This window comes from Carettochelys insculpta, chromosome 26, assembly GCF_033958435.1.
Source record: "Carettochelys insculpta isolate YL-2023 chromosome 26, ASM3395843v1, whole genome shotgun sequence".
Classification (NCBI taxonomy): domain Eukaryota; kingdom Metazoa; phylum Chordata; order Testudines; family Carettochelyidae; genus Carettochelys; species Carettochelys insculpta.
In genome coordinates this window covers 7567335-7581778 of record NC_134162.1, presented here as the reverse complement: position 1 = coordinate 7581778, position 14444 = coordinate 7567335, and the positions used below count along the sequence as shown (strand labels likewise).

The window sequence follows — 14444 nt, the reverse complement described above, 5'->3', positions numbered from 1 at the left end:
CGAATGCAGCGGCTGCCACTACCATGGCGTGTTCACCGGTCCTAGTGGAGCCCTGTTCACAACATGCAAACACTGCATAAGCAAGCACCGCAATGCAGTGGAAAGCTAGGATACAGCTCTGCCTTCCTCTGCATTTAGGGAACATCCAGAGGAAGAAGTCCCTATGCTCCACAGGTTGCCTCTGTGCTGCTTATGGTCTCCACCCTTCTTGCACCCCTTCAGAGCTGCAAGCTATCGGGGACACACTCCTTTTCAGAGGCAAAACCAAACATCACTGCTGAAGTTAGCCCTTGGCCCTTCCCTATTCCCCTCCCTCATCTGCAAAGCAGGACAGGACACAAGGCTGGAGTTTGCTTCCTCATGCTGCAGCCACAGGTAACTTGTGGTTGCACTCAAGGAGGTTCACTGCCTCCCTGCACCTCTGCCAACATTTTCATTGCCAAATGGGGTACCCCCACATATTCCACTGCCCCACTGAGTGACTGTCCCAGCTCCTCCTCTCCCCCCCAGGAACCAGTCACCCCAACTACAGTGGTGGGGTGAAGAAGACCAGCACATGGTTGTATTGCTCCATCTAGGAAAACAATAAGCAAGGTGGGACTATTACCATTTTTGGAGGGTTATATGTCAATACTGGCAAAATGAAGAGACTCAGCAAAAAAAGAGCAGATGCACATCTTAAAAAACAGCAGTATCTAGGCAAAACCAGAAGGGTGGGGCTAGAATCACAGCTGTACAATTAGGGCAAATGTGGTTGGTACCTTGCCTGCTGCTGTGGCTCTTTGTGGTCATCGGAGACAGCACCATAGGCTAGAAAGAGGAAGCATTGAGAACAACTTCCTTTAGAGAACTTGATTTCTCCTTACCTGCATAAAACACACAAGCTGGGCAGAGAATTTAATTTGCCAGCCGTAATTTTAAGTATTCACCTGCTGCATGCAATAAAGTACACATGGAAGAGTCTCCCTTGAGGGGACATTGAAAATGGGGGACAAATGACTTTTTTAAAGCAATCAGTGCTAAACACAACCCTACCTCCAGGGTGCACAGGAAGTGAGAAATGAGCACATAACAATAAGCAATCATGACCTGGGCTATTTTATTTACACTTCAGCTCCCCAGTAATTGGACTTTGTATTATCCCTTTTATCAACTTAAAGATATTCTAACCCATTTCCCATATTGCACAGGAAGGAATTGGTTATATTGGTTGCTCCATATTCTTATCTGTCCACAAATATTGTAAACATTGGGTTAACATTTCCCATTTTTGTCTCCTCTAAACATAAACACACACACAGTTTTACATAAGAAAAAAAAATACAGAGGACCACTGAATGTCAAGTTTCTGACTCAGGGCCTGTCCAAAGATGGAGGAGTTACACCAGAGTACAAATACTGGAATAACTATGTGTGCAGACTTTTAATCTGGAGTAATTCACTTTGGAAGCAGATTAAGCTAAACCAGAAAAAGGTACTCTTATTCCAGAATATAAGCATCCACAAGTGGAGTTATTTCAGAAGAGCTGTTCCCCTTTGAATTTGCACCCTTGCTTTACTCTGGAATAACTTTCGTGGTACAGACAAGCCTTACATCACACACTGTCTTCCGAACTAAAAAGCCTTGATGAGAATCCTTTCATGACCATCATCTGACAGACTCAGTGCTTGCTGATATACTTGGCGCCTTTCCATCCAACTTCAGAAGTCTGTCCCTTTATTAGTCCAGGGATATTAAGCACCTGTATGATTCTGTCTGTGCTTGCTAACATCCTCACTCATGCCTTTGGACTGTAAATGTTTACAACAAGGACCTCCTCAACATTTGGCTCTTTGCATCTTATATAGCACCATATATATGGTGGCACTGTGTTGTGGGCTTGCTATATTAAATCACTGTCTTAAAAGTGCCAGGTGTATAGAGTGTGAGGCTCCGAAAGTGCAATTTTGTTCTGTCTGTGTCACTGAATGGCCTGGGCCCATCATGTCAAGTGTGGGTTGAAAGTAATACTGCAATCTGTTAAGGCTTGCCAACACTTCCTCTCTCTCCACTGCACAGCTTTCTTGGCTTTGCAGTTGCATATGGAGGGGAACCGGCCCTGCATTCACCTTAAGACTCTTCCAAGTAATGCTTTCCTCTTGCTTGCAAGCAAAGCAAGGATAGCAGTAAAACAAGAAAAAAAAACTTCTTGACAGATCACAAACAGGATACTTTGTTTTCAATCCTTTGCCTTTAAGTTTTGCTTTGGTAATGGCACGTAGCATCTTCTGCACACTCCTAGCAAGTTGCCAGTGATCTCATTCCAAAAAGTGCACGTGACGTTCAAAAGCCGGGGGGGGGTTCCATACAGTTGGCCAAAAGCACAGGCAGGCCCTTCCTGGGATCTCTATCACTGCGAAGTCCACGCTATGTCACAGCATTTGTCATACTCCCTCTTGGGTATTTTGGAGAATTTTGACAAGATTTTCTAAACCAAAAATATAGCCAGGGTCAGGCCCGTCATAGACGGTGTGATTATACTTTGCACCTTTGTAAGTGGTGTGAGCAAAATCTATCATGCGCACATCCACTTTGGGCTGACCAGTCCCAAGTGGCATGGTACAATTTATGGTCTGAAAACACCCCTGAGGATGGTTGTCCAAGGTTTCTTTGTTCTCTGTATGCTCCTGCCCATCGTAGATGATGAGAAGTGAGCTGGAGTAGAATCGGTACGAGCACTGTTTTTGGATGACTGAAAGCAGGACCTTTAACTGTGACACAATGGGTTCCAAAAGGTCTGTTCTGAGGCGCTTGCCGTTGTGAAGGAATTGGTAGAGGGCTCGTCTGAAGCCATCGGGTGACAGTTTCCTTCCATAATACTTGTCTTTGCACAGATATTGACCAGTATCTGCTTGGTAAACCTTGAATAAAAAGAACAATCATCCACATTGAATAGTAACAAAGAGGAAGCCGTGCTCGTCTATACACTATCAAGACAAAAAGCAGGCAAGTAGCACTTTAAAGACGAGCAAAATGGTTTATTAGGTGAGCTTTCGTGGAACAGACCCACTTCTTCAGACCATAGGCAGACCAGAACCGACTCAATATTGAGTCGGTTCTGGTCTGCCTATGGTCTGAAGAAGTGGGTCTGTCCCACGAAAGCTCACCTAATAAACCATTTTGCTCGTCTTTAAAGTGCTACTTGCCTGCTTTTTGTTTTAATCACCCGCATTGTGTGTCAGATTATTGCACCTGAATGGACATTATTGCATAAAAGCCTCCGCCTGAGCTGTTACTTGCTTTTACCCGTGGATTTGCTGAAAATACGCTAAACTGTAAGGTCCTGCCAACACATGACTTAGAGACTGACAAAAACCTCCCGCTGACTGCACTGCTGGCAGGGCAGGGCCGTTGTCTTCTAAGTCACTTCATTACTGCTGATCCCTAAATGATTCTCTTTGAAGCTTAGTAATTGTTTCTGCTGCGTTGCCTTTTGAACTCTGCAACTGGTTGAAATCTTAACTTGCAACTCTGTAATCTATGTAAAACCTTGTGACCTTGTAACTCTCAGCTAATTTGCTTTATAAATTTAGAAACTTACTGTCAGCTTCCTGATTGTTGAGCCATGCAACTTTGTCACCTTTTTTGTAACCTCCATCCGCTCTGCTTGTGACTTGCTCTAAACTGCGTTCTCCCCTCAGATATGAATGTGTGCGTGTGTGAGTGAAAACTATCGAACATTTGGGATTAGAAACTGCAAAGCTGAGCCTATGGAGCCATCAACCCAATCAAGGCTGAGCAAACAAAGGAGACTGCAGCTCTGCTGGATCAAAGAAGTCTGGGCATGCTCCTTCGTGAGGAATGTGGAGGAGTCATAGGAGTTGTACAGAGGCAATAAAAGGAGAGAGCACGTGGCAGTAGCTCTCTTTCTGTGAAGCTCCTCTTGCAGTCAGTTTCTTCCCTGCCATGATTAGCACACAGCCCCTCCAGAACCAGCTCCATAGGCTTGCATAAGTTTGTGGAGTGCCTGAGGGCAGTAATAAATGTGTGTGAATGAGAGGATGAATGAAGGTTTGTGTGCATGTGAGATAGCTGGTTCCCTCTTTAGTTTAAATCTTTAGTGGCAGCAGCATCCTCTTTAGTTTAATGAAATCATGCATATAGTGGAGTGTACATTCCTCAGTCAATCAGTGCATACTAGTGTAAACCTGGGTGGGTGCCAGTGGGAATTTTTTGGGGTAAAAGACAACAGGAATAGGAATATACATTAAGCCTATAATTATTGTTCTCCCTCCTCCTTGTAGCACACTTTTAGGTGCTTGCAAGATGTTATGTCCTTTCTCAGTCTTCTCTTCTCCAGACTAAACAAAGACAATTCTCTCAATCATCCGCCACGTCACGGTTTCTAAACTCTATAATTTCTGCTGCTCTCCTCCAGAACTTCTCTCAAATCTCCACCTCTTTCGGGAAATGTGGAACCCAGAACTGGATACACTACTCCAGTTGTGGCCTAATCAGCTCCGAGTAGAGTAGAATTACTTCTCGTCTCTCGCTTACCACACTCCTGTTAATACATTCCATATTTAGACTATGGCCCATTGTGATCCCCAGATCCCTTGCTGCAGTACTCCTTCCTAGACAGTCATTTCCCAGTTTGTATTGATGAAATGGACTGCTGCGCTCGTGTCAATTCCTAACGTAGACAGACTATGATCCGCAATTTGCAATGGTGCAATTTACCCCTGCTTGAAACCAGTATAAAATGAAGGGATGAAGATAGTGATTTATAGGCGCTTACACCCATCTACACTAAAGGACTGAACTAGTGCAGCAAAATCAGTGCCTGAAACTGGATTAAACAGCCATTGTGGACAAGACCTTAATAAAGGGGCAGTACTCTGCTTCAGCTGGTAACACACAGTACCATAGTCTTATTTTCCAATGCACAGAAATAAAGAATGGCAAGAAAATCTAGACAGGGATACCCAAGATCTGGGCGTGGATACAGAATTAGCTTACATGCCATATGTAATTTAATGGATAATCAGTTCAGCACCAGAACACTGAAGACAGGAGAGGGATCTACTTGACGCTAACTATTTACAGTGCTATATATATTTTAATCATAATAATTATCCTTCTGCAGATACAGCAGAGCAATGTTCTAAAGTGTTTCAAAGGCAGAAAGTGAAACAAATTTATGGTTTCAGTGCCTAGCAGGAAGGGTGAACAATTTCAAACATGATAAGCCATAATATTCAGCACAAAAAAGGTGTCTGGTATTTACACTGACTAGACTAGACAGCTCCAAGAAATGAATGAGCATGAAAGGTTTACTGTTCTTTCTTCTAGGTTTCAGTCCTAACAAGCAAGAGTGTACGTGGAGATTCAGGACAACATATGCATTGAGGGCCAGATTTGTAGCTGGTGTAAAACAGGATGGCTCAACTGAGATGAAGCACAACGCTTTGGCAGTTTATACCAGCTGAGAATCTGGCCCTTAGAAATGACTGAGTAGTAACTCCTCGGGTTGTGGTGAAGAACAGAAATACTGAAGGGGTCAGAAGGCCAGGAGTCCTTCGTACCTGCATTCCGCAGATGCGAACGCCAAGAGAGCCAGAAGTGCTCTGTTCACACTTTTTTATGTGGCGGGCTTTCTTCTCTTCTGATGCATCATCTCCATGCTGCCTGGTGCCCATCTTTAAGTCCAGAATGCAGGGATACTGGTACTTTGACACCACATTTTCAAGCAACAGAAACTCTGGAGGCATGAGTTAAGGGAGACTTGGTATTAATGTATGGTCGAAACAGGTCTAAATCAGAGGTGACTCGGCATCCTCTGAAGTTCACCATAATCATTCACAGTTGTAACTGAGACTTTGCAGTTCACATTTACCATCATTTGTTGGGACTACTGGACCCTTGCTACCAATTTCAGCCATTTTATCTTCGATTAAATTACCTGCTCTCTGTTCTCTTGTGTGGAGACAGCCCAGACTGTCAATCCAACATCTTTTAGCAACACCAAGTCACTCAAGTTTGCTGGTGGCAGAGTTAATCACATAACCTGTGACCAAATGAGGAGCAGTAGAGCTATTGCTCTTTGATCCCTGTATGTTTTGTGATTCCTAAATTATGTTTTGAAATCGATGTGAAGGGCTCCTTTGGCTTTGGATAGGGAGTGTCTTTTACGTGCACAGAGTCTCCAGAAATTAACACAATTAAGCATGTTGTGTTGATGCCCATAGGGTTTGGGGCCTGGTATAACCAACACCTAACAATGTTTCATTGATTATGACAGTTATCCATTATTAACATTCAATATAAATGCTATGAATTTTCCCTACACTATAAGTTTTCCCCTCAGCATCACCACATTGACATAAGGAATAAGCAAAGTGCAACAAGAACGGTTGGGGAAGAGAAGGATACGATGTAGTTTGTTCTCGTTAGGTTTGGAGGACATGCGGTTCAGGTGCAGCTGGTGGCAGTGAAGTCCCCAGGGGTTGTAAGTCTGTCTTTCTGGCTGGTTCCCATTTGTATCCTCCATGAGAGAAGAGACGTCCGTATGGTACTGAAGTTCTGTCCTAAAGATCGCCCTCCCTGGGCAGCTGGACAAAATATGGAAAGGAAGGAAATCTGGTGAGCAAGATGGTTTCTGCCCTGCTCCCCTCCTTTTTGAAGGGTACAAAACCTGATAAGGGAAATTTTTAGGGGCACTCCAGGAAATATGTATTCTTCCTGGCTAACTTGCAGGGATTCTTTGTTCCCAAGTCAAAGTCATTCTCAGGAAGTCAGCCTGTTGCTTGGTGCCAATATTTATTCATTGCAATTTCAAAGGGAGTTTTGCCACTGTTAAGGAGCCCAGATTCACTAAAGCCTGGAAACGTGCATTTATCCTCCTATGGTGACCCTAGTTTCTCTTTGTCAGAAGCTGGGAATGGGAAAGATCACTTGATCACGTGCCCTGTTCATTCCCTCTGGGACACCCATCATTGGCCACTGCTGGGGGACAATTACTGAGTTAGATGGGTAACCCAGTCTGGCCATTCTTGTGTTCAGCTAACACGAGCAGCACAGGGATGTTACAAATTACGGGTGTTCAAACTGGTTAACCATTTTAACTACGGACCTGCCACTCCATCACAGCTGCAGCCATGAGCTCCTGCCATCAGTTGCACCATGGGTGTAAGAGATCACCAGCCCCTCCATGGCTGTGGCTGCATTGGCTCAGCCTGGCTGCCTGCTGGCAGAGCTCCCCGGCAAGGGCTAGTTAACCAGTAAGAGTTCCACTAAGCCTTATGCTTACCGGTTAACCTTTTAACAGCCCTGCTACCAAGGTACCTTATCTCTAGGCTAGAGCTCGCAGGTGGGAAAGAGTAAGGGGACAGTGGATTCATCCTTCCTGTATGTTCAGCCTTTGGTGTCAGTCAACCTAAGGGCACAATTCCTATCTCGTTGAGGTCAGTGGCAAGATGCCCACTGGCCTTAATGGGAGCTGGATCGCAACCCGAAATAATAGCTAAGCTGGGTCTGTTTTGAACCACTCAGAGCAAATGATCCTGCATCTCCTGAAAAGTATTTAAGAATTTAAAAGGTCAAGGTGGGTCTCTTCTGCAGTTCCAGCAGAGTGACCGTCCAGGGCTCTATTGAGTGTTGTAGACATAAGCCAGCATTAGAGGCGGCCCAGAGCTGCCCCATGTAAGGAGACTCTCAAGAGGTCTTCTGAGTAGCGTGAAGGCTGCATATGAACCCTTCCTAGCCTTTTACAGGGTGCAGCTCTGGGTGTCCTGGGTGCAGTGATTGGGTTACAGGCGGCCCAGCCATGGCCTTGCACCCTCCCTGCCACTTTGGGGCACCTGGCAACCTGCAGAGAAGTTGAAAAGCATCACCCCTGAGCTGTCCAGAATTCAGAGGCCGCAATTCTGCCCAAGAGCCAGTGGAGAACAAATACCAGGTGCTGGCAGAAAAAGGCCCAAATCCTCTAGGTGTCCATCTGGAGTGACTCCACTTGCTCCAGACTGACACCTGTGTAAACAAGATCAGAATCTTGCCCATTGCTTTGGAGGACTGTGAGAAGAAAAGGCCATTGAAGCTGGATTCTGATCCCATTTACACCACAGTAAATCAGGAATGCTGCCTCTGAAGTCAATGGAATTACGCTGGCAAACCACAGTGAGATCCAATGCTGGTCTCTGATTTTTTGCGGGGGGGAACCATTCCTACACTGAACACCCGTCCTACTTCCAAATGGGCTTGGTATCTAAAGGCACAAACTATGAACACTGTTGGTCCATATTCAGCTTGGATGGTGGGTGGAGCTGCTGCTCCTGCAGAGCCCTTGACTCACCCAGCCACTTCTTGCTTGCTTGGGGCACTCACCTCTCCTTGATGGTCTTTGTGAGCGGAGCATGACTCCATTTGACCAACAAGTGCTCACTGCTGGTGGTGGACGTTCGCTTGATCTCCTGCCATAGCATCAGCGAAGGCTCCTTATCCAAAGAACCACAGTTGCTTGTCGGCAGGCTGGGGTTGGCTACCAGGTCTAGGTTGCCTAGGCTGTCTCTTCTGAGGCACACCGAGATAATACCTATGAAATAATGACAGGAGGAATGATCATGAGCATGTGGCAAAAATTTCCCTCATAGGCAACAAATTAACCTGCACAGAGCCATTAAAGACCAGTCATTGTATGCATTATTAGCCAGGTATCATCCTACTATGTTCACAGTGTTTGCCTCAGAAGGTTGGTACTTAGCAGTGTATTTAGCTTAGTGTTATATCAACAGCTGAAAGCAGATCCTCCACCTTGCAAATGCAAGCAGTCCCTGAGCCTCTGGAAAAGAGCTGCAGGTATTTTGGATGCTCCCTTCTCCTGCCCATGTTCTCCCATCCCACTCCACCCCCTGCCTCACATGGAAGCTATCCTGTACATCCTGTTCTTGCATTCTTCTCTCCACTCCAGACACTCATTCTTTCCAAGCTATGCAACTGCTGAATCAACCCTGATGAAGGACTCTATACAGGACTTGGATCACTTACAAGGAGCCACTGGGGTCTCACTATTGAGCTGTTTTCCAGCAGCAGGGAACAAAGTGAGGGTGGAAAGGGAGGGGGAATGCTTGAAAGCAAAGGTAAGTGTACACATAAGGCGCCTGTCATCAATGAGAACATGAAAGCTTAGAAGAGATTCACGCAATTTGCTGCATTGCCCAGGAGTTTCAGTAAAGGCAGAGGGACGGAAGGGTCTATTGTACTCATTCCATGGCCACTTGGGACTTCATGTTCATTAACATGGACAGAAGTAAGGAATTTCCGCTCCAGCATAATAGGTCTTGTGCACTGAACCAGAGGCAATGCCTGTACCAGCATTAGGTTTTGTTGGTCTCCAAGACAGTTGCATCTGATCAGGTCCATCATTAGCTTTAATTTTTTTCCATCCATGAGCAGAATAAATTTTGTTACATGCATCGAGGCATGTACAGATGTGCACCACCCACAGAAAGACATGCTACTGGCTGTGGGTACTCTGCTAATCAGCTGGGCAGCGCCTGACTCTCTCATGGGTGGCTGCTCAAGTGCTCAACTTACAGGGAATGCGGATCAGGTCTAACATCCTGTCTGGGCTGGGAGACTGAAGCTCCAGTCCCAGTACTGCTCCGACTCAATGTCATTGGTAGCCTTTCATCTGAACACCTCATTTTGGGGGAAGCCCAATTTGAGACATCTTGGGCTTGATATCAAGGAAGGTTGAGCCCCTCACCTGTTGTTGAATCCCACTCCCCCATGCTACAGCTTCCTCACACAGCAACAAAACACTCTTCTAAAGCACAGTGATCTCTGCCAATGCAAAGTCCTATCCAAATGCCCTGCATAGCCACCCACGAATACATTACGTATCCAGTCTGCTTTGTTTGCCAACTCTCTGTCTCTTGCTCTTTTCTGCAGCTTCTCCCATTATTCTGAGCTGCAGTCACCTCTCATGTAACTCCATTGAAGTCTATCTTCAGATTTCTTATAAGCAGCTGAAGGCATTTTTAACAACTGCAGGCTGAAGAAAAAACTACCATTGGAAAATACAGAGGGAGACAGACTGCCGAGGAAGCCCATCTTGAATAGTTTATCAAATTATTTTAGACACAAGAACAAGCGTAACAGTATCTTCATGGCCTGACCTATTTTATTACACTTTGCACTGCAACAAGTGGACTGCTGAAGTAAAACGATAGCCTGGTGACTTAGAGCCTTCAAATTCCAGATGAGGGGTATTTTTGTGGGCAGCAGCATGCAATCTATCAGTGGCATTGGAGTTAGCCGATAATGCCCAAGGTGGAGAGCAGGGTTCAAATTGCAAACCAAGAGAGACACATAGGGCCAGATCTCCAAAAAACACACGTGGCCTACAGTAATTACCTTTGTATGAACAGTAACAGAGAGATAGCCACGCTTGTCTATATACTATCAAAACAAAAAAGCAGTCCAGTGGCACTTTAAAGACTAACAAAATAATTTATTAGGTGGTGAGCTTTCGTGGGAGAGACCCACCTCTTTGTATGTATATGAATCACTACACTGGCAAAGGTTTGGCCTTGCAATGCACTGTACTGGGTTTTCTCTAACAGCTAAAGCCCACCAGGAATGGAAGACTGTTTCTGCAACCACTCTAATCCTCCACTGCGGGGTCACAGAAGAGAATGCTATTGGATAGATACCCTTCTTGTGTGATTTATGGGGGTGGACGGTGACATCTCTAGATGAAAGCTTGGAATGCAAACCATTAGGCAACATCTTTAAATATTCCACACATCCCGTCCCCCGGTATTTTAGCTGTGTAGGTTCCACTGACTTTAATGGGCATCACACGGTTGCAAGGCCACACAACTTTTTTACATATTTACCGTCCTCTCCTAGCAAAGTTTTAGCAACCTGGACCCTTGCTGCAGTGCCTCATATGACAGATGACTCATGGGCATGGCTCGTACATGGGGCAGCTATGACCTTTCAAGGAAGAGTTGAGTGCAGTGGTCCCTTTGCTAAGATAGACTGCACTGATTTGATAGTGAGAACTTCTCTGTCAATCATTCCCATACCGTGAACATCCTCCCAGCAGTGCCAGCTCAGAGTCCAGCAGTGCATGAATTTTCAGAGCATGGCCCTTTGGTTATTAAGACAAGATTCCAGCCATCTCACTGTCAACTCTCACCGTGCTAATCATAGTCCAGAAGCAGCTTATAACAATGACTTCAGGGACCGACAAAAACCACCAACAGCAAGAACCCCACAACTTGGCCAACAGACCTGCTTTTCCTATCCAGAAACCCCTGTTAGTCTTTGGAGAGAGAGGTATATTTGCAACTTAGAAACAAGGAAATTGTGTTTTCCAAAGGAAATATGATGAAAAAAATAAAGCTGTTGTACCCTTCTTTTTATTTAAAGAGAGAATACGGTTAGCAAGGACTATGAAAATGACAGCTTTTTACTCCGCTGAACTGCTGTCAATGTTGCTGACTCAAACGAGCCTTCAAGGCCTGAATTACAGAAGTGCTGGGCATCCATTTCAGATGGAGTCATGGATGCCCAGCATTTCAGAAAATCTTGACCTTATCTCCTTCCCCACACTCTGTGCTAGCATTGCAACCAGTGGAGCAGACATCCACCAGGCCCAGGGGCAAGGTCTGGAGGGAACCTGGCTCCGTACAGTAATCCCCCAGAATGCACGATTTCGATCTGTGCTTAACTCGCATGAACACATGTTTGGTGCATATCAAAAGGTCTCCAGTCCCCGGCTCCCCACCACTTGCTGGAGCCAGGAAACTGACATGAGCTAGTATCATCATCAGTTTCTTGGCTCCCCCATGTTCGGTGGGAAATTTGACTTACGCAGGGGATGCGAGAACACAACCCCCATGTAAACTGGGCATCTACTGCAATCCTGGAAGACACGGAGCTTCAGGTGGAAGGGGCATGGTCAGCTGTAGTTAGTCCTGAAAGCTGCATGGAGCAGCACTCGGGCTCTCCAGTGGCAGTTCAAAGTGGCCTGGTGCTGCAGCCACCACTGCTGACGCAGTAGCAGTGACCTGGAGTTCCAGGTCCCCTTCGAAAACTGGGCCCCTGAGCAATTACCCCCTTTGCCCTGCCTGTCCTCAGGCCTGACTGCAATACCAGTGTGATTTGAAGAGAGGGAGCTAGAGTCTACAAACTCTGCAGTTACAAACTCTACATTAGCTCTGAATACGCAAGTGTAATGGCCCACAGACAGCCTTGAACCTGGGACCTCTGCAGCTCAGTGCAGAGGCCTCGACAGGCTAAGCTAAAATTCAACCAGCTCTCAGCCAAGGCTGTAGAGGAGGCTCATTCCTTCTCCACGTAAGTGACATGGGACAGGGAACCACACCCCTACATGTGTGAGTTACCTAAGAATGAGAAACACATCCAGGGTGAGTCTCAGATTCCCAATTCGGGTTTGCAGAACCAGCAGCTAAGACGACAGCCTTATCTAAGCTGAGGATATGCAATCATTCTGAGACAAACATAAGACTCCTGAATGTCAACTCTAGAGGCTGCTTTCTGAGTATGTTTCTCATCCAGTATATTGTAGCTATTGCTCAAATGCTGCATGCAACATGCAAAGCTGTCCCGATTACGTATCATCAGATGGCGTAAGTCACCATGATTTTGCCCTCTACATACTATATAGCATAGCACTCATAAGCAGTTCTTTTTTCTTGCTTAAAAAAAATAAGAAAAAGGGAGCTCGTACTCAGCCCACTCCCTGCACGCCCCCACCCCCGGGATTCCCACTTCTGGGGATTCCAAAGTGGCAGGTACTCAGCACCAGCAAGTACTGGAACAAAAAAAGCACTGCTGATAGGTCTTTAACATGGACATTTTTCAAAGGTGGTAGGGGCAGTGAGACTTTAAAATTTCCGTGTAATATGGACACATTTGAAAAATGCAGTTTTAATAAATATATTTTGTTTCATGCTCCACAGCACTATGGGACTGGACTAGTTTTGCCTTTATCGCTTAACTGACTCAACACTAACAAAACAAATATATAAAACACGGTTTAAGGGCATTGGCTTCTACTGGGTTTCTCTTTTATTCCAACTGCGGCTTTATAATCTGAAAGCAAAGCTGTACTGCATTTAAGTGCTTTCCTTTTCTTTTCCTTTTAGCCCCCCGAAAAATTCTCCCTCGTTCTACCCAAAGCAAGCTAGCCAGACAGAGTGTATTTACAGAAGCTATCTGCATGCAAAAGGCATCTCTACAATTTGCAGGAGCGGTTTTGCTATGTAGCTTGCTACCTCTGCTCTCGTGCATTTATTTTGTAAATTTAAAGGTCTGTTTATTTACTGCGCTGTGCAGTATGAATCTGAACAGGAGCGGGCCTGAAAAAGAAATCTATAATCCCACAGCCAGCTCAAAATTAGACAGCACTGAGAGACAGAGAAGTGGAGGGGAGAGTGAAATCTTGTCTCAAGGTCATCTAATGGATAACTGAGCTGAAAATGGATAACTGAGCTGCCAAGTCTGTGCAGATGCTCAACACTAATGTGGTGTTGGATTTAAATGATGACATTCGAACGGTATTGTGCACAATGTCATCATTACAGAATAGTCCCTAAGCTCCGAGAGGGGCTAACAATAGAGAGAGGGGACAGCTATGTACTTAAATCAGTGGCAGAGAGCTCAAGAATATTCCATATGACATTTCCCCTTTCCTTTCCTAAAATGGTTCACCTCTTTCTAATTTGCATGGCCTTGTCTCTCCCATTGCTGGCTTGTTCAGCGGGAAGAGACAAAAGGTACTTGTGCTCACACAATAGATTGGAGATGTATTCCTGCATCACTAGAGAACTATCACAGGTTCATTGCTGCTTTCCCTGCAAAGCTCATTGAGACTTCAAAGGCAAAACGGAAAAAACAAAACAACAAGGCCATCTCGGGATCCTCAGGCATTTGGTGCCTTAACTACTCCAGGCAACCCTGAACAGTTCCAGGACAAACCCATGGTCAGAAAAATGCTTACAAGGCAGGTGACCTTTCCCTGAGGCAGAAGTAATAGGGTCACATAAATCCACCAGGCCAAGGTCCTGAAGTCAGGTGTCTTCTGGGAAGGTTACTAATGAGCCAGTCCTGAAGGGGACTAAAGCACCAATAATAGGAAGGTGGTAATGTCTTTGGATTCTGACTTTGGAGATCTGGATTTGATTGCTCCAGACTCACTGTGCAACTTCGGCCAAACCACGCAATCGCTCTTTGTCTTGGTTCCCCATGAGGAAAACGGAGATGGAATGTTCCCTTCCCTGTCAGGCGAAGGACCAGCTCTGTTATCTCTTGCAAGTCACTCAGCAACAACGATAAGGGATAAGCAGGAAGGGATAAGCCTTGTGGAAGTTTTGCAAAATGTCACTATTATCCTTTGGTTTTACAAAGCTAATTTAAACACCTTTTTTCAGGG

At 45.4% G+C, this 14444-nt stretch overlaps 1 protein-coding gene across 13 annotated transcripts in view; it reads right to left on the bottom strand.

Moving 5' to 3' along the window:
- Positions 1-1082: 1082 nt before the first annotated feature.
- Positions 1083-14444, bottom strand: part of IP6K3 (inositol hexakisphosphate kinase 3) — a 37214-nt gene continuing 23852 nt past the window's right edge. For all 13 annotated transcript variants that reach the window (XM_074977772.1, XM_074977779.1, XM_074977773.1 and 10 more), the window contains 4 exons: positions 8363-8570; positions 6413-6591; positions 5566-5741; positions 1083-2901 (listed from right to left, as the gene is read on the bottom strand). In XM_074977772.1, coding sequence (XP_074833873.1) covers positions 2425-2901; positions 5566-5741; positions 6413-6591; positions 8363-8570 — 1040 coding nt within the window. In that variant the 3' untranslated portion in view covers positions 1083-2424. The remainder of the gene's footprint in view (positions 2902-5565; positions 5742-6412; positions 6592-8362; positions 8571-14444) is intronic.